At 43.4% G+C, this 25,414-nt stretch overlaps 1 protein-coding gene across 7 annotated transcripts in view; it reads right to left on the bottom strand.

The window, feature by feature from the left end:
- PARP6 (poly(ADP-ribose) polymerase family member 6) overlaps positions 1 to 25,414 on the bottom strand; it is a 345,720-nt gene that overhangs the window by 31,925 nt on the left and 288,381 nt on the right. For 6 of the 7 annotated variants that reach the window (XR_013609848.1, XR_013609850.1, XM_078685023.1 and 3 more), the window contains 2 exons: positions 10,842 to 10,905; positions 4,166 to 4,250 (listed from right to left, as the gene is read on the bottom strand). Coding sequence is in view for 4 of the 7 variants with exons in the window: in XM_078685023.1 (XP_078541149.1) it covers positions 4,166 to 4,250; positions 10,842 to 10,905 (149 nt within the window). In the remaining 3 variants the exon portion in view is untranslated. Of the gene's footprint in view, positions 1 to 4,165; positions 4,251 to 10,841; positions 10,906 to 25,414 lie in introns of those variants that run through there. The other variant, XR_013609849.1, reaches the window with a different exon arrangement.

Raw genomic sequence — 25,414 nt, 5'->3', positions numbered from 1 at the left:
TTTACAAAGTGACGCATCTACCTAGATGCGTCACTTTGTAAATATGGTGCAACAAGGCACATTTTTTATGTTGCTGGTGCGTCATAAAAAGTGATACTTTATTCATGCACTGATGGAAAGATCTGAAAGGGTCACTGCCTGCCTTGTCTGGAGTTATGATCAATTGGGTATCATCCACGTAGTTCATACAGCAGAGGCTACAGGATCTAATTAACTTCACCAAAGGACATATGTGTATACTAAATAGCTTTGAGCTTAGAGAGTACCCTTGAGGAACCCCTTGCTGTTCTGTCTTGTATTCTAGCGTGTATAGTAGTACATAGACTGCCTCAGATGTCCCAGTGAGGTAGAACCTGCCCCAGTCCAGCTTTTCTTCTCAACACCAATCTCTTGAAGGCACTCGAGTTGAATAGTACGCGACACCATATTGAACGCTGCAGACAGATCAAGTAATACCAGGGCAGAAGGCTCTGCTTGTCCAACAGCATTCACAGGTCATCCACCACAGCTGGCACGGTGGTTTCTGTGCTTTGTGAGGGGGGAAAACCTAACTAGGAAGAGTCTAAGATTTGGCCTTCCAATAATAGCCCAGACAATCACTAGTTGATGCATTTCTTTAAGATCTTCACACCATGTTGTCCAAGTCAGGCAAGGCATATTCCCAACAGAGTTTCTCTGTAGTAGCTCACTTCGGTTGTATTGCTGTAATTCCATTGACAAACCAGCAGTATAGCTTGACCTGTGCATTGCAGGTGCACTGACGGGCGCAAGCGGACTTGCATTTGGCACACCCGCTGCACGCATCTGTTGCATGCAGATATGTGGAATTCCTATAGTCCGACACCCAGGACGTATTGTTTGGGGTCAAAGGGCAACAAGTTTTCTTGTGCATTTTGTCCTTGGGACAAGTAGGCCCAACCCCCTGCAGCACAAAACCTTTGGCTGCCAGTTTGCTGTTACACATTATGGCTCAGGGAAGGGCACTGTCTGCAGTTAAGGTAATATATTTGTCCATATGTTAATGCTGTTCAAACTTGTGTTTATGGTTCATTAATTAAAGCCTTTATTATTAGGGTGAGCACTCTAAGTAAATGTTGTAAGCCCTGACTGCACTACCAACAGTGGTTCCAGTATAAAAATGTGCACACACGTTTTCAAAGTTTAGCAATATGAGGCTATATATAATGCTCCCAGAATGCTCTGATTTGATGCAAATATTTGCAGAAGCTTGAAAGCAACAATGATGATTCTTAGCTTTCAAAATAGCATGTTCGTAAAATAATTAAAGCAGAAAAAAACATTTTGCTAAATAAGTGTAAAATTTCAGATACCATTTCTTTTCAGCCTCATTTAGTAACGTGTTGCTGCATGCGAGTATTTCCCAAAAATATTCATAATGGAAAATCCGTGTAACCAGTTTCAATAAGATTATGGGAAACACAAATAAACAAGCATTGGCAAAGCCAGTAGGTCTGAAATTGGTGGTCAGCTTTTTAGTTTTGTCAATGTGTGAATTGTTTTGGCATGGTTTTTGTAAAACCTTCTGGGTGTGGGTGCTGCTGGGCCCTCACCATTATAACAAACATTGGCAAAAGCAAAAATAGTTTTTGGTCTCAATAAGTTCACACTGCCACAGTAGTTACTGGCACTGAACAAAACTACTTTGTGTGCCTATATGCTCCTTGTGAAAGAGCAGAATGCTGTCATTCACAGTGAAGCCAGGTGATACAGAGAGAGAATTTTTAATAAATGCAAAAGGTCATGGTCAACGCAAGACCAAATTAGGGGGCCAATTATTAAAGAAAGTATCGAAAGTGCACCCATGGTATATGTCCTTGCATTAAGTGCAGCTACACAGCTTTCGTGAATTCCCAAGAATTTACAGAAGTAGGACAAGAAATAGTACTCCTAGAAAATATTTGTGAACTGCATTTTAGCATGAGCAAATTTGCATGTGTAGATTTGCTCATGCGAAAATCTGAGTATTTGTAAGTTCACTTTCCCTCCAACCAGTGTTTTCCCAACTCTGGAAGAAGGTTTACGTCTGGAGTAAATTTTCAACATTTCTCAGTATTGGAAAAGATTAGAGAAGAGTTGTTGAAAACCCTTAAAACATGCAAGTTAGTAGGTTTTAAGCATGGGCGTAAAATCCGTTCCGCTCGCGGATTTTGCGGATTTTCGGTAAATTCGCAATCCGCGAACTCTCGCGAACTTGCCGAAAATTCGTAAAATCCGTGCGAAGCGGATTTTTTGCTTGGTCGCACTTGCCAACTAGAATACTATACAATTTCGTGGGAGTAAATACTTGCGAACACGTAGATGCGGCGGGCAGCAACAATCTCGCAATTGCGAGATTGCAAAATTTGCAATTTCGCACAAGAAATCCACCAGCAGGCAGCATAAACCTTGAAAATTATGATTTTTATCAGAATAACTCCTCAGGTTGACATTTGCCTGCACTTTTTCTTTGCAAGGAGTCCATTTTGGGGGGGGTGGGGGTGGGAGGAAGGAAGTGTCCCACAGTCTCCAACTTCCTGTTCCTGTCCACCAGGCTCCTCCCAGTGCTTTCTTCATGTGCTGGTCACTTTGATTTGGATCTTGACCTGGAAGGATTACTTTTGTGGATGCTGCTGGATATTTGGATTTTTGCAAAACTGAAAGCACTCAGCAGGTGCAAAAGTTCAATCTTATCATTAGTAACCATTCCCTGTAGTGCTTCCTGAGGGGCCCCTTCAGAGTTCAGCAAATTACAGATAAGGAAGCAGGTGCCAGCCAGACTGGAAGTTTAAATTCAGTGACACATTAATCAACCCCAAATTAATTCATGTCAGTTGAAGCAGGGCAGGTGTGCTTGCTTTTTTTCACCCCCATAATCTACAGTGATAAACCGACCAGAGGGTGGCAGTGATGTACCAGAGGGTGGCATGGGTGTACCAGAGGGTGGCAGTGGTGAAACAGAGGGTGCTGTGAACCTGTGATGATGAACCAGATGTAGAAACAACATAGTCGCGGCCGTTGCGAGCCGACAAGTAAGTTCGCAATTGCGAACTGGTACAGAACCCTCGCGAACTGGCAGAAACCCTTGCGAACACAAAAAAAAAAATCCGCAAATTCGCGAGAGTTCACGGATTTTGCGGATTGCAAATCCGTAAATACGCAAGTTCGCGGATTGCCAATTCGTAAAATCCGCCCATGCTTAGTAGGTTTGCACTAACTCCAAAGGGCATTCTAACCCTGGAACTATTGCTTACCACTACCTTCAGCCCCAGTATGTAGATCTGCGCCTGCGGGAACGTGGCAAAATAAGGGGATTGCAAGTATTCATACACTACGATGGTATGAGCCCTGGCATAATCAGAGAGGCTATATCAGAGCTCTTATATAACGAGATTGCTGCCATAATTTATCGACCTCACTACATGGCACCAAAGGGACAAGTGGATTATGTTACAGGAGAAGTAGATTTATGATGCAACCTGCCCCATTGACAAGTAGATATTTTATTAAATTCCACACCCCTGGCATGGCTGTGCAGCCTTGTTGTTTTTATTCCACCAAGCGCTAGTACCACTGGCACGCTCACCCAAAATGGTTGCTATTATTCTCCCTCTGAACCGTGGGAAAAATGACAGCACAAGCCAAGAGAGTACAGCGCGTTAGAGCACTTTCATTTTTGGTAACAACCAAGACAAGCATTCTGATGGTTGCACAGCCTACAGTGATTAAAACCGGAAGTCTTAGAAAACAGCATGGCTCACAGTAGCAGAGCATAATTTTAAAAATCTCAATAAAGAACAGAGCCATGGGAAGCACTGAACTCAAATGTCTGTGACGTACGAAAGGAGGAACTCATGTCAGGGGGTGGGGTAGCACTTCATGCAGTTCTATACATCACAACGGAAGACCGTGGTATGAAGCTGTTTAGGCACCATGTGTCCAACTCTGGGATACTGCAAACATTTCCAAATCCAGCTGTACACTTTAGAATATTTCTGAGGTTAAGAATCTGTGGGAAGAAGTATGCACTACAAATGCTTTCATACAGGGACCATTATTGCACTAGCCATGTTCTTGTGGTCTTCTTACTTTTGCAGTGAGGATTTTATAGAATATCTTTTATGGTTCTGCAGGTTCTATGTCATTCATATTTTTCCTCAATACTCACACGAAGAAGAAGCGTGTGCAGACATGGTCGGATACTGGACACACCCAAATATTCCCATGCTTCTGAAGATCCTTTGAAGTTATAACTGCAAAGGAAAAACAGCATAAAATGGTCTAAACCCCAACATAATACAAACAATAAGTGAGTGAGACTAGCCTTAATGTGATCTCTGACATCAAAGAACCCTAGGTGTTTCATAAAAAAATCAGGGGCATTACATTGATCAAATACATCAAAAGAGGCTAAAACAAGACAATAATTGGATTGCGCGTGCTGTGGCCCAACAGTATGAAACAATTTCTCATATTTAACGAGTTAAAATAACACTCTGTTGCTAAATGCAAATGTATTATTAGAATATATCACCCGACAAACATAAAGAAACAATTTTGGTGTTAGACATTCAACAATACACATACAATGAAGGTGTTTGATCCTGTATCTATACATGACACTGCTTAAATGTTTTCCTTTGGATGTAGCGCCGGCTGAAGACCTCCAAACTATGGGCCTGATTACGATTTCGGTCGGTCCAGCTTCCGCGGTCCTGTTAGATGCGTTACCACAGCCACTGTCTCGTTGGAAGCGGTCGGTTGACTGCCAGATGATGATGCATACCTCCTGTAGTCTGACTAACCGCTGAAAGACTGCCAACTTCGACAGTGTTTCTCCAACTGCTGAGATGGGGGTCGGTGAAAAACAGCATCCATAGAGCAGTACAGAGCTCTCAAACCTCCATCCGGATTATGCTGCGTGTTTCCATAAACCCAACCGTGGCTGTCCTATGGCCTGCCTTGAGTCATCAGAAACTATGGATTTGGGGTGCATACTCACCCAATCAGCTTCTCCCTGACAGTCTCTGGGGTGGATCCCTTTCTCCAGGTCCCCCCTACACCACTGCAGCGGAACTCCAAAGACTGAGACCCTGTGGGTGCCTTAATGCAGGTAAGTCTGTAGGTGGCATGTATCCCCATTGCATGGACTGTGCACAGATTACCATACTCCAATAATGGGGTATATCGTGCACAAGGCATATTCCCACATATGTCATGCATGTGTGTACAAATCACATGTTCCCTGTGATTTTGTATGCACTTGCAGCAACATATTTGGGGGTATGTGCACCGCCATAGATGAGACCGCCACGGCAGAAGCAGGTGCATCGTAATATGGTGGGGGGAACTTTCCCGGCCTCAGTGGTCAGAACCGGACCACATGTGGGGGGTCAGATGGTCGGTACAACCGTCATCGTAGTCAGGCTGTAAGTCTCGCATACAAAAACTCCTATTGGTTAAATAGTTCTAGGGAGGTTCTGATTTTCGACCACAGGCAAGGTAAACTTGTAGGGCTATATGTATCAAAAAAGAGTTTTGCGATTCTAAAATTGCGATTTTTAGCTAATTATAATTAGAGAATCGCAAAATGCAATGTATGTAGGATTTGCTAAAAATGTTGCAGATCCTACATATTCCTTATTTGCGAATCCCAAACTGAGATTTGCAAATAAGGAATACCTTCCCATTCATTCCGATGGGCTAGGCGGTCCATAGGAATGAATGGGAAGGCATTCTCAATTTGCGATTACCAATTAGAGAATCGCAAATTGGGAATGCAATTTCAAGGTTGCAAGGGTGCCAAAAGGACACCCTGTTGAACCCCTGAAATATGAATGTGGGCACATTTTGCTCACATACATGCCCTAAGGGCCTTTTTTAAAAATCTAAAAAGTGTTTTTTTTTTTTTTTTAAAACGCAAATTACCACCAACTTGAAGTTGGTGGTAATTTGCAATTCCTTAAGGACAAATAGCAAATTTCTGGTGCTTCCAGAATTGCATTTAAGGAATCGCTATTTGCAATTCCTTAATTGCATTCGCAAAATAGAGAATCGATAATTTTGCAATTCTCTATTTTGCGATGGCCTTTTGGGATAATACATCCCAAAAGGCTTTTTCCAATTCACAAACAGGCCAATTCTGAGAATCTGCCCATTTGCAAACGGGAAAAAGGCTTGATAAATATAGCCCGTAATTCCGTCTTGAAGCTTAGGCCATCTTCAAACATTTTCAGAGGCCTAGTTTATCGTTATAAAGTAACCCTGGGCGGGTAACTCCGCTCGGCCAGCAGAGTTTGCAGAGATTTGCCTACTCCACGCTCTGTTGCGAACGCGGAGGTAGGCAAAACTCTGCCTCCGTGGCGTAGCGGAGTTAGTCGCTCCCTCCTCCCTCCCCCCACCCAAATTCTTTCAAAATGATAAAAGAAGGCAATTACCTGCGTGTCGACGCTTCCCCTGCCTGGCAGCTCTCCTTCCTGCTCCTCTCGAATCTTTCTTCATTGAAAAAACACACTACGTTGTACATCATGTGAGTGCGCACGTGCAAGACATACAACATAGTGTTTTTTTCAATGATGAAAACGCAAGGAGCAGGAAGGAGAGCGGCCAGGCAGGGAAGGCGGCAGACACGCAGGTAAGTGCCTTCATATATAATTTTAAAGAATTTGGGAGGGGGAGGGAGCTGAGCTCCACAGAGTTTTTTTCAAACACCGTGGAGCTATGCGTAGAGGCACTATGACAGCTCCGCCCACCCTTACTTTAAAGTCCACTGAAACAGACACCAGGAAACTGCAATATAATTTGAACCCGATGCTTGCAATATTCTGTGCCTTAGTGAAGTATAATAAATATGCAGAAATTCTAAACTAAACCATGGCCCAGCCCACAACAGGTACAAAGTTCTTACAGTATCCATCATATGTCTATAATTAGATTTATGGTAAACATGTAAATAAGTAATCAATATCTTGGGCAGCCTTTGGTAGAAAGTGGTCCAATAATCTAACCAGGCATGGGTTTCCATTAAACACTGATACCAGAGAGATCAGAACTTTGAAATAAGCAAAGGTTTAGAATTCCAAATACATGTTACCAAACACAATGACTGAGGGAATTCTATACCATACTGGGTAGACAGTTTAATCTCGAAAAAACACAGCTATAAATAACTGTAAAGTTTTACAATAGGAGTGAGACCAGGATTCAGACAGGTAAGTAGCTTTTCGCCCATATACTTCAGACTTTACCAGGAGGGGGGAAAATAGGCAATACATAATCGAATCTGCCAAAATCTTACCAATCACCACAGTGTAGCTGGCATGTCTTTCGTTTCCACATCCAAGAAGGTTAGCAAATATATGGGAGGTGGATGAAGATGTTAAGAGACAGAGTGGATGGCAGAGAATAGTGAGAGTTATCAATGACTATATTTGCCTATTTAAGTGTCCCATTAAATCTAAGGTAACCCTGTAGTCAAGCATCAGACAAAATGAAAGAAAACCAAATGAGCAAAGTTTGTTCAACAGTACATAAGTGGGTGCATGTCTGACTGCAATGACAACTTCATCATTAAAAGCCAATGAGGTTCAGACTATTCTCAGACTTTTAAACCAGGTGCTTATAAATGTGTAACCCCCCAAACCTAACTAAGAGGCCCAGGCATGTGTGATGTCCCTACACTTAAGAGTTGATGTAAACTATTACTCTCTGCCCTCTCTACCACTTCTACTATCAAGCCCAGGACTTCCCTTCTGTCATGACTGACAGTGTTGAGACAGAAGACTGGCCGTTCTTGACATTTTGAGGCATTTATGTGGGGGTTGCCAAAGAATGCGGTACCAAGAGAGAAACACTGAGTAAGCCTGCTGTCCATAATATTTTCTTCATAGTAAAATAATAAAAGGTGCCCAATATTGAACATTAAGACTCACAGGGTTTCCAGTGTCTACTCCCCTATTGGCTTTTATGCAGTTATAACCGAAGAAAACACCTAGGGCTCCTGACATTCCTTTTTCTTCAGAAACTCATTCCCATTGTGTTTCCCTGAGAAGCATCTCTACTTCAGGGAAAGGAGTGAAACATAACTGTTCATCCAATAATACCCTAATTTAATTTGATTCCTTAGTACAAATTGTATGGTGGCCTTGGGCCATTCTGCTGCCTGATAAATCTCCACAAAGTAACCCTTAATGGGACTACCAGTACTACTCATAAAGGCTGGAGTACTTATATTAGTAAAGCAAAAATCACTTTTAGCAGGGATGCTAAATGGTTAATAGGATAGAACCAGCTTTTCTTAGCAGAGATGCTATACTCCAGAAAAGACAGAAGCATCACTGCTGATATACTTTTAATGAAGAGCATCAGCACTTTACAGCCCTGCAGTACCCCTGAAAGAACAGTACCAGCAAATTTGAGAAACTGTCTTTAATCATATCAGCACTTATCAGCAGGGCTGGTATACTTTCAATGTGACAATGCAGGGCAACCCATTTCAGCAGTGATAGGCTACTTTTGATGGAAGGGTGCCATCACTTTTAAGTAAAGGTCTAGTAAAGGTTAGTATCCGTCGCCTGAGTCATACTGCTGTATGTTTTCTGGGGCAATGCCAGCACTTTTCAGCAAGGCACCTACTCCAGGATGGTATTCTTTTAACAGGACAGTGCTGGCACTTGTAGGCAGTTTCTCCAAACTTTGGATTGGATGATTACAACACTTCTCAACAAGACTGTAATACTTTAAATGGGGAAATATGCAAATGTATAGTGACTAAGGAGGTAACTGAATATTCTCGCTTCCACAGTAACTTTATATACATTGGAGAATCCAGCTGCTGAATGTCCTCCACAATGCTACACTGAAGGTGGAGGAAATTAAGCTGGTGCATTCTACTCTGTATTGAGAGTTTCTTCAAGGAATTTGACATACACAAATATTAAAATTCTTTAATGTTATGTGCGATATGTCAAAGTATGATAACTAATTCATGAAGACAATTTCCCATTCATTAACCAAACTGTATTTGGTGCTAATTGATACCTTTTCCATGAAGCATCAGAATACAGACACACCCCTGTCCAATTCCTATGCCTTGCCTCATGTATTGTTCTAGATACTTTAATGAAATTGGACTAAACAGGAGAAGCTTGCTATCAAAAGCAAGAGAACAACCTCAGCTGCTGTACTCTGTAGACCAAATCCAGAGAAGCCTACATTGGTATGTGTCTATAGCAGTGATTGGGGGTGAATGGAGACAATTAGTATTTCTCCATGACAAAGGCTCTGGGTGCTTGACATTGCTTTGTCAGTCACTCAGTCAGGCTTCACCTGATGCAAGTTAACACTAGCAGAGCCCTCATCAGGCTCATCGAAGTAGCAGAAGAACAGAATAGCTGCTTCTCACAACTTACACTGGAACCTGCTCTGTCATGGCAGCACAGGCTGGAAGCAAGCAGGGAAACTGTCCACTGACATTCTGCTGAAGACAGGGGCTCTACCTTCTTCACTAACCTGCCATTACAAAACACTGCCTTTACCACCACTGATCTAGAATTAGTTGGGGAGAATGTCAAGTAGCCACTGGTGAATCTCAGTGATGAAAAATCAACATACCACACCAGGACATGGCTGAAGTTAATTTCACATCACCAACCAATCCGCAGCAAGTGACTCTTGGTGGAGGATAAAACTGTAGAAGCAGCCGCATGGTGGCAGGGTCAGAGTCCAGTCAGACTGAACCAGCTTTGGTGACAAGTTTACTTACTAGCATTAATCTTGCTCGAGTGTCACAATATATACGGCTGGGTGCAGACCACGGAAAAGGGACTTACAAGTCACAAGGCTTCAGCTCCAATTCCATTATGGATATCACACCTCCGCCACTGAAGGATACATTTTCATACAAGATGATCGTTTTACCAGCAATGTTATGTTATGTTATGTTAATTGTAGCTTATATAGGGAGTAATCGCCTGCAGGTCTCTTAGCGCTTATGGAGAAAGCTCAGGTAGATTCTACCATCCCAGAAAAGCACCAAACCAATGTGCTAGACTATAGCCAGGGCTTCCCTAAATACATAAGTCTTAAGACACTTCCTGAAAGGGAGGAGGGTGGGTTCCTTACTGAGGTTCTCCGGTAATTCATTCCAAATTTGGGGAATTAAGACAGAGAAGGCTCTGCCACCTCTATGCCATTTTGGCTTGTGAGGGGGCCAGAAGGCCCACCATGGATGAACGCAGAGTGCGTCCTGGTGCGTATTTCATCAGACGCTTCTTGATATAGCCAGGAGCCTGGCCAAAGATGGCTTTGTGGGCAATGCAAAGGCCCTTAAACTTGGCTCTCTGTTTAACTGGGAGCCAATGCAGCTTAAGCAGCAAGGGGGTGGAATGAGCCATTTTGGGAAGCCTAAAAATGTGCCTAGCTGCATCGTTCATGATCACCTGCAGCTTGCTGATTAGTTTCTCAGGAAGGCCAATATAAAGGGCATTGCCATAGTCCAACCTGGACACGATCGTGGCCGATACAATCATCTGTAGAGTAGTAGGCGAGAGCAAGGGGGCCAGTTTCCACAACTATTGCATTATGCCCAGTCAGGTGCCAACCACTGAGTACACTTGATTGGTCAGGGAAAGGCAAATGTAATCCATGAAGCTAATTCTTGCCCTGCAGTCAATTTCTTTTAAAATCAATCTAATCATTTTCTGGGAATGATGCATGAGCACTATTACGCCAAAGCACAGCCAGGTAAGAATCTACTTAGAATTAGACTGGATTGCCATGACTTACAGATAGGCACAACACTATCTGCAGTATTTATGATTGGCGTGAAGATGACACGTTCTTACCTTCACAAAGTGCTATACAGTTTAAGTTTCGACTCTGTAGGAATCTGGACTGGATTGAACGACTCTGTAAAAAAGAGAGGTCAAAGTTAAGCCTCACCACAAATATCTAAGAATGCAGAACACCATATGACATCCAACTATGAGAATATTGTTGGATACACAGAAGAGCCTTTTAAACTTCCCAGCAGAGAGTAAAGAAAGATTACTTACCTGATACATCTGTTCCCCAGCATAGATATCTTCCGCAACTTTCCATCCTCTAAACCTATACCTCCCTAATTTGTTGTTTCTCAGAAAAACAGCAGAGTGGTGAAGAAGAGAATGCATAAAACAAATGAGCTAATTCAGGGGTGTATTCACAAACTGTACTTTGTAATACGTTTAGTAGTACTGCAACAGTACTGCCCACATACTACAAAATGTTATCCAAACCTACGTGTGGAGATCTATGCCTTGTCTATCTTTTCTGTGCGAAGATTTCCGTAGCATGTGCAGAGATCTCTGCACAAGCAGGTATATATTTTAGTAGTAAAACTGGTAGGAACCTGAGGGAGTGGTTGGAAAATGGGAAGGAATTAAATAGAGGCAAGTACAGGTTTAATGAGGATCATTCAAATACAGACACCCATCCACAAAAGAGTAAGAGCCTGATTACGAGTTTGCAGTCAGAAATTATACTCCAGCTCAGACTTGGAGCGAGTCCAGTAACAAACTTGGCCACTCATACGAATTTAAGAGGCTCCTCTAGAAAATATCGGAGGCAGGGACTAAAAGATCACCCCATAGGACATAATGTTAAATAAAATAATGAATTTCAAATTTTACTTTCAATATGCAGATATATATTTGAAGATGTTAAAAGTTATATTGAACCCGGTCATTTGGTACTGCATGTTGGGGGTGACCCTGGGCCTCTCCCGCATTTCTCTCCTCTCTCTCCCCCACAACTCTTGTTTTTAGCATATGACAGTGCTGTTTCTTCCCTGTACAGCTGGAGAATTGTTTATTAGGTTTTACGCCCTATTTTTTTCTGCACAGTTGGGCCCGTTGGCCTTTTGGCTTCCACCTTAGGGTGTTACTGGCAAAGTTCCATCGCATTTCCGCCCCCCCTTCCTTACCCTCACAAGATTCTCTCTACGGAGGATTTCCTTGATTGCTAGACAGGTAATGCAGAAATAGGGGATCTACACATTCCCTCTGCTGAATACACACCATTGTGTCCTCCTGCACCCCCTCAGGCGATCCCGTCTACTATCGTCTTTTTGCTCCTCTATTTTATTAGCTTGTTGACCTTGTTGCACACATCATGTCTGTGGCATATTAGTGTGAATGTATACAACAGATTTGCTGTTTCTTGCAATCTTACTGTCAGTAATTGCATTGCTTGTTTAAAATACAATAGACAGATTTTCAGTAAAAAGTTATATTCAATAAAAAAATGTATCACGGAATTTTATATTTAGATTTTTGCTTAAAAATAATTTAATAAAACTTTTTTAAAACGTAAGTAAACTTAAATAAATACATTTTAACAAAATGTACTAATTAATAATTACATAAAAATAACTCTATAAACAATACAGTGTGGAAGGGGATTTTTTTTAAAACAGTGCAAATATAAATACATAAAAATTCAATGAATATTTTATCCATGTAATTATTTAGTAAATATTCAGTTTGATGTGTTAATGTGCAGTACTTTTTTTTTAGAGTTTTATATAGCGCGAACTAGACAGCTGCGGCCCGTGGAGGGAGTTCCGGTTGGGCAGACAGGCGGGGCGGGGGAGGGGCAGGGTGGGGGGTGATAAACACCAGATTATGGATGATTGCAGGTAAGTAAACAATTAAATTAATAAAACGAATTTCGTAGCGCGCCCTGCATCGCATTTTGCGATGCAGGGCACGGAACGAAATTCGTTTTATTAATGTAATTGTTTACTTGCCTGCAATCATCCATATTCCGGTGTTTATCACCCCCCACCCTCCCCCGCCTGCCTGCCCCACGGAACTCCCTCCACGGGCTGCGGCTGGAACTAGACCCGAAGATATCGGGTATCAGAGTGCTCGCTATACATAGCACCAGTTGTGTTACATGAGGACACGTTTATTTTTGTTAGGTACGGGGAAATTAAATGATTTGCTCAGAATCACAGGATATTGAGCGTCGTTGCAGAGACTCGAACCCGGTTCCCCAGCTTCGACGTCGACCGCTCTAGTCGTAAGGCTACATCCTCTCCCCTTTAGTTTTAGATTTAGGTTAATTTACAATTTATTTCACATTCAAAGATCTTCATATTTTTCCACTAATTTTTAAACTAAGATTGCCGCCCTGATGGTGGAAACCACTGCTCATGTGTGAAAAATCATTCATAGTTACTTTACACTCATTTATCCTGTTCTAGTAGGCTCCACTCCCAGTTTTGAGGGAAAAAAACAAATAGCATAAAGAGCCGAAGTGTAGACAATGATGACAGGTTAAATTTTTAGACGTGGTAGCCCCTCAGACCTTTCTAGAGTTATATTTCCTAAGAGAACTGACACCTCAATCTTACTCTTGAGGATACAAACAAGTAACTATTCTGTTTGCCTTATACAACCAATGTCAAATGTTTGTTTCATAGATTGTGGAGAGATGGGTTGAGGTTCTGATATGAAAAGACGATAATGCTGAGTACACTGGACTACAATTGCACTAAAAATATACGTCGGACATAGAGAGGAACAGTGGATAAACGAGGCTCCTGCAAGGTTTATTAAACCAAAAGAAAAATACTGATACAATTCCTAGCACAAAGAAATCAGGATAAGTGGGAAGTCTCAAAGTGGTTCGTTCAAGGAAGAAAAGTACATTAAAGTACATTAAATACAAATATCAGTATAGATGAATAACTGTGAATAACAGAGATGTTTCTCACCAAGGGCATTTGGGTCACATCTACTAGACAACGAGGTGCTTAGCTTGGGTTATCTATAATTACCCTCAGGACCTCATGGTGAAAAACATCACTGTTTATTCAAAGCTGCTCATATACAAATATAACCTCAAATCCTCTCCCCCTAGTTAGGATCAGCAGTGCAAGGGTAAAGGAGTCATGGGAGAGCCATGCACAAGATATTCTCATCTCCCTCAGCCTCTGTACCCTTTGCGTACATGAAATGATACCTGGTGTCCTGCCACCCTTCCAACCATTCTGTGGCCATCCTCTCTGCATCCAAAAAATATCTGACAACCTGACAGCCTTTAATGCCATATTTGGCATTACAAAAAATTAACACATTTATACTATCACTACCATGGGCATTAGCCTCTTGTCCCTAAATCTCAAGAATTAAAATACCTGGTTATTGTCATCAGCCGTCATCAGCCAGGCTAGCTTGAATCCAGTGGCAAAGTGAGCAAGGGACCCACGGCTGATTAGCCAGACACCGGTCCAAGGATGCTTGTTTCCGGTCCAGGGAAGACATGGCTTGGCAGTTCGGGCTGGACTGTTCCCATGAGGCACTGGATCAGACTGATTTGCATATGGCCATGTCTGAACTGGGGTGGTGGAGGGGGCTAAAGAATGATGATGGATTAAATCCAGAGCAGTTGACTGGGGGTGAGTGTTTGATTTGCTCAAACGCTCCGTCCATCATCCCCTTTGGTATCGCTTTATTGTAGGTGAGCATAGCTAGTGAGTTGTGGCGCGATTATCCTCCCACGCTGTAATCAGGGATGGTTATTTTGGCACTTTTCGGGTTGTAAAATTAAATTGGTCAAGAATGTAGTGATTTTTATGGAGTGCTGATAATAAGCAACAACAGGAATTATAGGATTAGCGATGATGCAAGGACTCACATCCTGGATGGGGGATCAGTAATGCTGAGAGATAAGTTATTCTGCTAAGAACTGAAGCAAATATGAAAAACACGTGTCCGATCAAAGGAGATACCAATGTAAAATGTATGCACTGCCATTGCAAAGCTTAAATATAATTTTAATAGGTACTGAAACAATGTTAGGCATTTCACAAGAGCTCAAAATATCAGGGAAAGAGGGGAAAAAAAAATGCTGCAAAGTTGTAGAAATTCAGTAATGGAAGCTACCCAGAGTCCTCGTTGTCCAATGCGAAGTTCAACTGAAAAAAACAACTGCAAAACAGGTGGCTCTAGGTTGGGTTTATTTCTAGATGCATCCAACCAGGAAGAGAGCCTTGCACCCAATTGTCAGGGTGGAACTCTCCCAGCACAGAAGTCTTTTCCATAAGAGAATGTCAGGTAATGTTACTCTGAAGCTCGAGATATCACACTTCTCCCTACTTAAACTAAACAGAACATAACAAAAAGTCAAAGAGTTCATGAAAATGATCATACACGTTTACATAACCAAAACAGTTTAAAAATTCTTATTAACAATAGTGTCCCAATAAAGCTTGACGTATTATTTATAGATAAACATAAACGATGCATTAAACAACAACCGTTGGACAGGTCTCAGGACAGGTCCCAACTTAATTCACAAGATGCTCCACATCTACACCTGCGCTCTCTGCACTCTAGGCTGGAGCTCTTAATCATCACATATTCCCCAACTCTCCTCTTATTTCAAACAAACATCCCAGTAACTCCAAGACCTTCTTTTGTTTCCACACATTCCCCTCACTCAGTAGTCTTACTTATGGATCCAATCTCACCACTTGGTGTCATATAGATATGCTTTGCCTACACACTGTGTTAAGTTATCATGAGCTTATTAGGAGTTTAAACACCATTTTACCTTTCTGCTGCTTCTGCACACGGCACATATTGTTGTTTTAGCTTTGAGCCTAGTAGAATGATTTACTGCACACGAGAATAATATGTTGTTGCTCTGATATCAGCTTTGCTTGGTGAGCTGTGTCTGTACAGTGAGTGCCGAGGTCTTCAAGGATATCGCAACACAGTGGTTGTTGTGAGGTCTGATCTTCGCACGTTCTAGACATAACATACATGCAGCTGCGGCCAAACTCTGGCTTTAGGCGCGTTTAATTTTGCAACGCACAGAGAATACACACACTTGATGATGCTTCGCATGCAGAGAGCTGGTGGAAGATGATGTGATCCCTTCCCACTAGGATCAGAGGTATGGGGCTGCCCTGCTAAAACCCAAAGAGACCTTCTTAGATATAATATAATCTACTAGCAAGAGAGGGTGGGAATTAGGTGTCTTTTAGCCTTCTTCCCTCTAGCATTTTAATATGCTTTCGCCCTTTGTATTCTATGGACTAGTAACTATGATGATTACTTTGTTTCTTATAATATGTTTGCTTGTATTAGCTAAGATACTGCGCTTGAGAACACTGCATTAGAAAATAAACATTTCAAATGTGCAAGCGTCCTCATTTACTCCTTGTTCTGGATTGATATGATTGTATAACGAAAGAGTGTTCATGTGTTCCACGTTACCTGAGGTGTTCTAAGTCCATGTTCTGGTTTGTCTAAACATTGGGAGTGTGTAAGAACCAAAGAGACACTGTTGCTAGTCTGGTAGGGGATTTTGGGTACTAGGATGTATGACATTACAACGCATGCTTTTACATTGCATGCTTTTACAACGCGAGTTTTACAATGCATACCATTACAACGCATAGTGCTTTGGGGCGCTGGATAGTGAATTATTTAATTTACTATTCCAACTCCAGTCCCCGTGCATAGTAGGGAAGGTGTTGGACAGTAAATTAAATATATTCCCTATCCTAGAGCGCCCCCCAGCGCAATGCGTTGTAATGGTTTGCGTTGTAAAAGTTGCGATGTAAAAGCATCGTGTGGTAAAAGTTGCGTTGTAAGTTATGTTTCCCTGGGTACTAAGGTGAGTTTTGGCACACCCTAATTCACTACGGTTCCAAGTCTCTATGCACAGTTCTGTGTGAGAACGGAATCCCTGCGACATGGCGCCCAACTGTTGGTGGTCTTATTACATGACACTTGAGTAGTGCAATATTCAGTCCTTAACCCCTTCACTATTGTTTCCGGTTAACGGAGGTGTCGGACAAACCTACCTATATTTAAATAGGTCTTTTTAAGCTTGATTCTTCCAAAACGGTTTCCTTGAATTACTACCCAGTTGTGCTACAGAGTTTACTTTGTACCTCTTTCTTTCTGTGTCACTATGGCCGCGGTGGACATTCCGCAACATAGTCGCATTGCGGTGCGCAATCATTTGCAGACTTTTAATGTCCCCGTGGATGGCATGGCCGTAATAATGGTGGTGAGTGCAGAAGTGGCTTACCAATCCGAAATATTTTACTCGTGGGTGACCTTCCCGTCGGTGAACGCAAATACTGCTGTGTTCGACACGTACACTCCCACTGCTGTGCCGCAGGAATATGCTCCATATAGCGCACAGGAAATTCCGATAGATGCTTGGCAGCACCGAGTGTGGTTTAATGGCGCCCTACCCCACTCTTTGACAGCTCCGAGGATAGGTCCTTTGTCCATTCCAGGCGCGACTTGGCCTGTTTTGGCTAGATTTACACCTCATCCTCAGCACGGAGCGTGTAACGTTGCTGAGTTAAGACAACTACATGTGGTCGCAATTAGCGTGATTAGGTCGTTAGTGCAATACATAACCCGTAATCTCCCGGGAGGGCCCCAGGTGGTGCGGCGCTTCCTGCCGGACAGGGCGGAATGAAGCTTAGTCCTGTAATGGTCAACGCTGTGATGGGCAAGCACCCCCTGGATAAGGATGATTTTCCTTTCTGGCCTGCCGAAAAGTTTGACCAGCTGGAAGCGGTATTTCCTAACACGACTCCTGGTGAGAAACACAGGATTCTGACAATTAGAATGCCAAAAGACTTGACCCCGGAAATTGGTGACTGTGAGTTGTGGGGAAAAACCTTTGCGGCAGTCTATGCGTAGTGCTACGGCACTCTGTCTATGACTATCCTGCCGACGGTCATTAAACGTGTTCAGGATGAGCATGGACCTGAGGCGGCGGTTGAATTGGGTATGCGCCTATGTGGCTCCTTTGATGTGGTTTCCGATCTCATACTTGCGAATGTCAAGGGAGATGCGGTGAACTTTCAGGTGTCCAATGCTTTGCAGGCGGTTCCAGATGCCGACAAACCCCGACAGTTACCGAGGATTATTGTGGCGGCTTATAAGACCGTGGGCCGCAAAAGCATGGGTCTCAAGCCATTTTCTAATAAAGAGAAAAAACAACCCCAAGGGCAGAAGTCTGAAACTGACGAACAGCCCAAGACCAAAAAACAAAATTGGCCGATAAAACAAAAACAGGGTAAACAACAACAACAGAAACAGGAGTCTCGTCCTGCATCTCCATTGCCTGCGCCCACAGAACGTATTTATGACTTGCGCGATCGCGCGACGATAAAATCACCTGGTCGTTTTCAGGTTTCTCCGCGTTCTTTTCAGGACTCATAGGCCTCATCGACCGGTGGTGGACGTGGCGGCAGGGGTCGCGGTGGCCAGCAAGGTTGCGACCAGCCCCGCCCGAAAGACGGTAAAGGCAAGCAGGACGATTCCACACCAAAAAGACCCCAGTTATAGAAGAAGAAAGTCGCCGCTTTAACAGCGAGATATGCCACAGATAGTGAGAACGCAGCTTCGGACTCAGACATGGGCTCCGACCTTGCTGGACAGCGCGGCGGAGATTACCATAGTGCGAGAGGCCCTGCGTCCGCTACTGAAGGTGACAGCGACTGACCGTTATGTTGTTGTGGAGACAGCTGACACTAGAGTAGCTCCCCCTGATAGACTTTATGAAATAATGCTTTATTGAAGGTGACATACAACGTACCATAAAAGGGGTATTTTGGGAAAATCTTACGACTACCTATGAGATTTTGGTAGCGGAGGCTGACTGGCCCCCACCTTTTGTGCTCGCGGCTCCGAGAGGGGAGGAGGTAATCCTCCCTAATTTCGCGCACACTGTCTCGAAGGAGCATGCGCTGAATTTTTCCGAAGAGTGGGCTAAAGCCCTTGCGCCGGCTCTGTACCGTACACACTGTGGTTGGCATAAATTTTCCCCACACCACGTGATTCCTTTGCGGTCTATGCCACAGCCTCAACCTCAATATCCCATCCGACGCGAAGCAAAGGCTTCCGTTGCGGAAATCCTTGAACAATTGGAATATCAAGGAGTAATTTAAACGTGTGTGTTACCGATGAATAAGCCTCTTTTTACTGTGACCAAGCCTGATGGATCATATCGTTTGGTATTGGATTACCGGCATTTAAACTCGCATTGCCGTACCTGTGCAGTACAGAATACTCACGGCTCTGCTTTATTGGATAGTCTTGTGCGTAAGCGGTTTAAAACCACGCTTGACATATCCAACGTGTTTTATGCCCACCATTTGGATGGTCTGAGTTCCCAATGGACCAGTTTTACGTGCGGCGGCGAACAAAAACAGTTCAGACGTTTACCAATGGACTATAAGAATAGTCCAGGAGTATTTGCTGCCCGCATAGTCTCTCTCTTAGAGAGAGTGGACCCAGATGCGTGTTCGTATGTGGATGACATTCATCTCACTGACGACGAACTTTGGGCGCATCTGTGTAATGTTGACCGCATAATTTGTAGCTTTGCGGACTTCGGTTACAAATTCAACTTTTCAAAATCGCACATTGCAGAGTATACAGTGTTGTTCCTGGGCTACGAGCTCAACAATGAAGGCCGAGGATTGGCTCCTCACTTCTTGGAGAAATGCGCACAACTGCGCGCTCCGACAACTCTGAAAAAATTACAGTCTTTGCTGGGATTTTTGAATTTCGGGAGGACATACATTCCTGAATATGCCCAGCGTATCAAGCCTTTGTATGCTTTGATACAACCTACTTTTACCAAATCGTGCTGGCTGCCAGAACACTCAGCTATTCTGCAATCTTTGCAGGCTGATCTGCTCGAATCTAAATTTTTACTGACTCGTGATAACCACACCAACCTGGTGATAAGAATCATCCCTGGGGCGGTGGGTTTCACTTACCTTACTTTTAACGAGGGAGACGACACAGTACCTATTGCCCACAAGTCACACTTGTACACTTCGGCTGAAATGCGATTTTCCACTGTGGAGAAAGTTTTGACAGCAGTGCAGATGGCGATTCTTAAGGATCGTGCTCTGTCACAGGGAAAACGTATGTTGGTTGTTACCCCGTTTCCTGCATTAGAAGCAGTTACGAAAGCCAGTGTACCTAATTCTAAAGCTTTGCACCCTCGGTGGATACAATGGGCAGCATCATTGACATCTCCGGATGTCACCTTTATTTTTGATGCCTCCTTATAGTCGCAGGAGTTTTTGCAATATGAATTTGTTCATCCTGCGCCTTTGGCTATGCGGCTTTGGAGGATTTCCATTGCATCATATACACTGATGGTTCAGCGCAAGTTGCGCATGGGTCTAAGCACGCATACGTTATCGCTTGCGCCATTGTGGTAGGTGCCATGGTGAACGATGAGTTCAAGTCCAGGGTCGTGCACACGCAGACTCCAGGGGACTGCACCGCACAATTGGCAGAGCTTCGTGCTCTGATGCTTGCATTGGAGTACGCTGATCCTAGTGTGACAACTCTTATTGTGAGTGATTCTTACTACTGTGTCCAGTCTTACAATGAGGACTTGTTCTTTTGGATTCAGAATGATTTTCGTGTTTCCAAGGGTAGCACAATAAAACATAAAATGATCTGGGTCCGAGTGGCTGAGCTTAAGGAGCAATTGCCACTCGTGTTTGTAATTCATACTCTTGGTCATCAGCGCGTGGGAGTCCACGCTGTTGGCAATTCGCTTGCCGATGAGGCAGTAAAAAATCAGCAGTATCGACATATTTAGTTGCAGCAGTTACACGGTCCAAAAGTAAGATTGACGATGATATCTTGGCAGCTGTTGCTGCAACTGAGAAGGGAGGTAAATATCCAAAGGGGTTCCCTTTGAAGTATTCATACCACTTAAGTCCCGATAAGGTTCCTTATGTGAAAATACCTGACGTTGGGGAGAGATTGATTCCCAACGCGGATCGCAGACACACATTGCTCACAGCGGCCCATGAAGAAGTTGCGTCCGCGCATGCGGGCGTTTCAGCCACTGTGGCTCAGTTACAACAGCGTTTTTGGTGGCGGGGACGGTACAAACAGACGCATGATTATGTCCTTCAATGTGACATTTGCCAGCAGATTAAGCCTTCAACTGCTGCGCGTCTGCCCCAGACGCAGTTGTTCATTTCTAACAAACCACTTGGATGTGTTTATTTAGATCACTGCGGTCCTTTTCCTTCTGGTACTGCGTATAAGTTTATCTTAGTAGCAGTTGATTCATGCACACGCTTTGTGTGGGTATGGCCTCACCGCAGCGCTGATTCATGGACTGTCATAAGAGATTTGCGTGTCTTTGTAGGGATTTTTGCCTGTGGTACCTTCCATTCGGATCAGGGTCCTGCTTTCGCCTCTAAGGCGTATAAGGATGCCACGGCTTCTTTGGGGGTTCAAGTCAAGTTTTCGTCTCCATACAGATCTGAGGGTAATAGTGTTGTGGAACGAATGAACCGTGACTTAAAGCAATCATTGACAGCTCGAGTTATAGGCACTGGCAGGAACTGGCTGGCCCACCTCAATGGCGTGCAGCATGCGCTTAATAATCTCCCTAGAAGGTATCTGGGTGGGCGGACCCCATACGAAATGCTCTTTGGTATCAAGATGTATGTACTGGACCTTGACGGTCTAGACTCGGCGACTGTTGCTGCCTCCTTTGACGTAGATGAACATTGCAATGTTTTACAGACTCTACAAGAGACGAGAGACAGTCTTGCAAAGGAACATTCACCCTCCACCTCAGATGATGCGTTGCAGATCCAGGTAGTTGGCTGGCTACCCCAAGTTGGAGAATTGGTTCGAGAGAAGATCGAAAACAGGAAATAATTTGGTCCCTCTTATCGAGCTCCAGCGCTTGGTGTGAAGGGCACAAGAACAGTCATTTTACCACCACTTCCAGGTTGTAAGGAAAACTGGTATATCTCCATTGACAATGTCAAGATACACAGAGTGGCCGATTCTTCTTAGTATGACACCGGCAGTCTCATGTCCTTCGATTGTGAGAAATTCTGTATTGGCCACGGCTTCGAATCCTGAGCCTGAGGTTGCCCTCGAGATGCCTGCAATTTCTAGTCCTTTATTGAGTACATTGCGTGGTACTCAACTTGATGAAACTGACTACACTTCCCCAACTGACTTATCAATGCCTGATTTACAAACTCACTTGGCCACAGAATCCAGATTTTCATTTGACACTGTTACACACACATCAAGAAATCCTTCACGGATACCTGTTTATGCAAGATTATTTAAAAAACATTTTTTAATTCCCCCTTGGACATATATTTGGCTGGTGCTTTTTTCGATTTACCTTTTTATGTCAATTGGTTTTGTGTTTTATTTTTTCCGTATCGTCAATGGACACTATGTCAAAGAGAGAACATGAATTCGACATCGCAATGGAACCTTGGCACCCCATTCCTCCTCGCATACTGCACACAGATTGAAGAGAGACTTGGCTTTTGTTAACATCACGGCTTGGCCTGTCCTGATTGGGATTGTATGGGATGCTGTTAAATTTCAAATCCATGGCCCTACTGAGGTTATCAATGTCCCTAATGTGCTTAGAGTTAAATTGGGGGATGTAGTTAAACAAAACATACGTTCTGACGATTGGGATGTGCAGGCCGTAGAAGCATTGTTTTCTGATTTGAAATATTATGCTGCCTTTGATGCTGAGGATTTGTATTTAGAATCTGCTAATTATGGTGATTTATTTTGTTACCAACATTTTGGCAATCACTACCTACATAAAACTAATACCAGGTGGAGCACTGTAAATTATACACAATGGGAATATTGTCCGGCTCCTGTACAAGGCAGTTCTGTTTCCTTTTTGAAAAAGTACACTTATTTTACTGATTTTAATCAGTCCAATCCCAAAGTATTTTATTTTAAAATGACCGAAAAGGCCATATCCAAAGTTAGACTTACCGATACTAAATTATTGTATTCAAAGTCATTTCTAGACCAGCTAGCTGTTGGAGGCTACGAGTTGTGGAAGGAAACAGTTGACCTTAAATCTGTTTGGGGTTCTAAAAGTTGGCAGGCACAAGGCACTGAGGCTTTGCACCGTGCATGTCTCATCTCGAACCATATGTTGTTTTTAAATTCTACCATTTCGCAGACGACATGCTTTGGATTGGCTACTTCTTTCCCTGATTTGGATGAATATTCGGGTTGGGGTAATGCTACCAAATTTTCGATCAGTGAGTTGCAAACTCTGATGTTAAATTCTTCTTTTAACATATCCAGTTTGGATCCCAATGGCTGGTTGCTCTGGCCCAGGAGTGCTGACTGGTGCCAACATCGTTTTCTGGGTTTGGCTCAAGGCTTTACACAGGTCAGGGTGGATCCCCGTTTTGAAAGTGACCATTCTGTAACTACCTATTCTGTAGGCAAATTATGTCAGAATTGGCTCAAACACTCTACTTTGGCGTCAGTTAAACAGCATTTATCTAAACTGACTGACGATGTTGAACTGAATGATTTCATAAAAGGCCCGGCTAAAGGTAGATCTAAAAGATGGATATATGCTGTCTATAACGAATTCTGGAAAACATTCCAGATTGAGGCGGCTACCCGCCTTAGGGCTATAGATCAGGCTAATTTAGAAAAGGTGCTTGCAGTGGTAGATAATACAATTAGCACGCTTTCTTCCCGCATTTACACATTGGATAATATTGTGTCATCTGTTGTTGATATTGTGCAAGATGAAATGTCTGTAATATACCATGGTCAAAAAGTCTCGAAGGAGCATGCGCTGAATTTTTCCGAAGAGTGGGCTAAAGCCCTTGCGCCGGCTCTGTACCGTACACACTGTGGTTGGCATACATTTTCCCCACACCACGTGATTCCTTTGCGGTCTATGCCACAGCCTCAACCTCAATATCCCATCCGACGCGAAGCAAAGGCTTCCGTTGCGGAAATCCTTGAACAATTGGAATACCAAGGAGTAATTTAAACGTGTGTGTCACCGATGAATAACCCTCTTTTTACTGTGACCAAGCCTGATGGATCATATCGTTTGGTATTGGATTACCGGCATTTAAACTCGCATTGCCGTACCTGTGCAGTACAGAATACTCACGGCTCTGCTTTATTGGATAGTCTTGTGCGTAAGCGGTTTAAAACCACGCTTGACATATCCAACGTGTTTTATGCCCACCATTTGGATGGTCTGAGTTCCCAATGGACCAGTTTTACGTGCGGCGGCGAACAAAAACAGTTCAGACGTTTACCAATGGACTATAAGAATAGTCCAGGAGTATTTGCTGCCCGCATAGTCTCTCTCTTAGAGAGAGTGGACCCAGATGCGTGTTCGTATGTGGATGACATTCATCTCACTGACGACGAACTTTGGGCGCATCTGTGTAATGTTGACCGCATAATTTGTAGCTTTGCGGACTTCGGTTACAAATTCAACTTTTCAAAATCGCACATTGCAGAGTATACAGTGTTGTTCCTGGGCTACGAGCTCAACAATGAAGGCCGAGGATTGGCTCCTCACTTCTTGGAGAAATGCGCACAACTGCGCGCTCCGACAACTCTGAAAAAATTACAGTCTTTGCTGGGATTTTTGAATTTCGGGAGGACATACATTCCTGAATATGCCCAGCGTATCAAGCCTTTGTATGCTTTGATACAACCTACTTTTACCAAATCGTGCTGGCTGCCAGAACACTCAGCTATTCTGCAATCTTTGCAGGCTGATCTGCTCGAATCTAAATTTTTACTGACTCGTGATAACCACACCAACCTGGTGATAAGAATCATCCCTGGGGCGGTGGGTTTCACTTACCTTACTTTTAACGAGGGAGACGACACAGTACCTATTGCCCACAAGTCACACTTGTACACTTCGGCTGAAATGCGATTTTCCACTGTGGAGAAAGTTTTGACAGCAGTGCAGATGGCGATTCTTAAGGATCGTGCTCTGTCACAGGGAAAACGTATGTTGGTTGTTACCCCGTTTCCTGCATTAGAAGCAGTTACGAAAGCCAGTGTACCTAATTCTAAAGCTTTGCACCCTCGGTGGATACAATGGGCAGCATCATTGACATCTCCGGATGTCACCTTTATTTTTGATGCCTCCTTATAGTCGCAGGAGTTTTTGCAATATGAATTTGTTCATCCTGCGCCTTTGGCTATGCGGCTTTGGAGGATTTCCATTGCATCATATACACTGATGGTTCAGCGCAAGTTGCGCATGGGTCTAAGCACGCATACGTTATCGCTTGCGCCATTGTGGTAGGTGCCTTGGTGAACGATGAGTTCAAGTCCAGGGTCGTGCACACGCAGACTCCAGGGGACTGCACCGCACAATTGGCAGAGCTTCGTGCTCTGATGCTTGCATTGGAGTACGCTGATCCTAGTGTGACAACTCTTATTGTGAGTGATTCTTACTACTGTGTCCAGTCTTACAATGAGGACTTGTTCTTTTGGATTCAGAATGATTTTCGTGATTCCAAGGGTAGCACAATAAAACATAAAATGATCTGGGTCCGAGT

The sequence above is a fragment of the Lissotriton helveticus genome, chromosome 3_2 (genome assembly GCF_964261635.1).
Source record: "Lissotriton helveticus chromosome 3_2, aLisHel1.1, whole genome shotgun sequence".
Taxonomy (NCBI): domain Eukaryota; kingdom Metazoa; phylum Chordata; class Amphibia; order Caudata; family Salamandridae; genus Lissotriton; species Lissotriton helveticus.
Note: the sequence above shows the minus strand (reverse complement) of the source record. Positions and strands in the feature narration are given on the sequence as shown.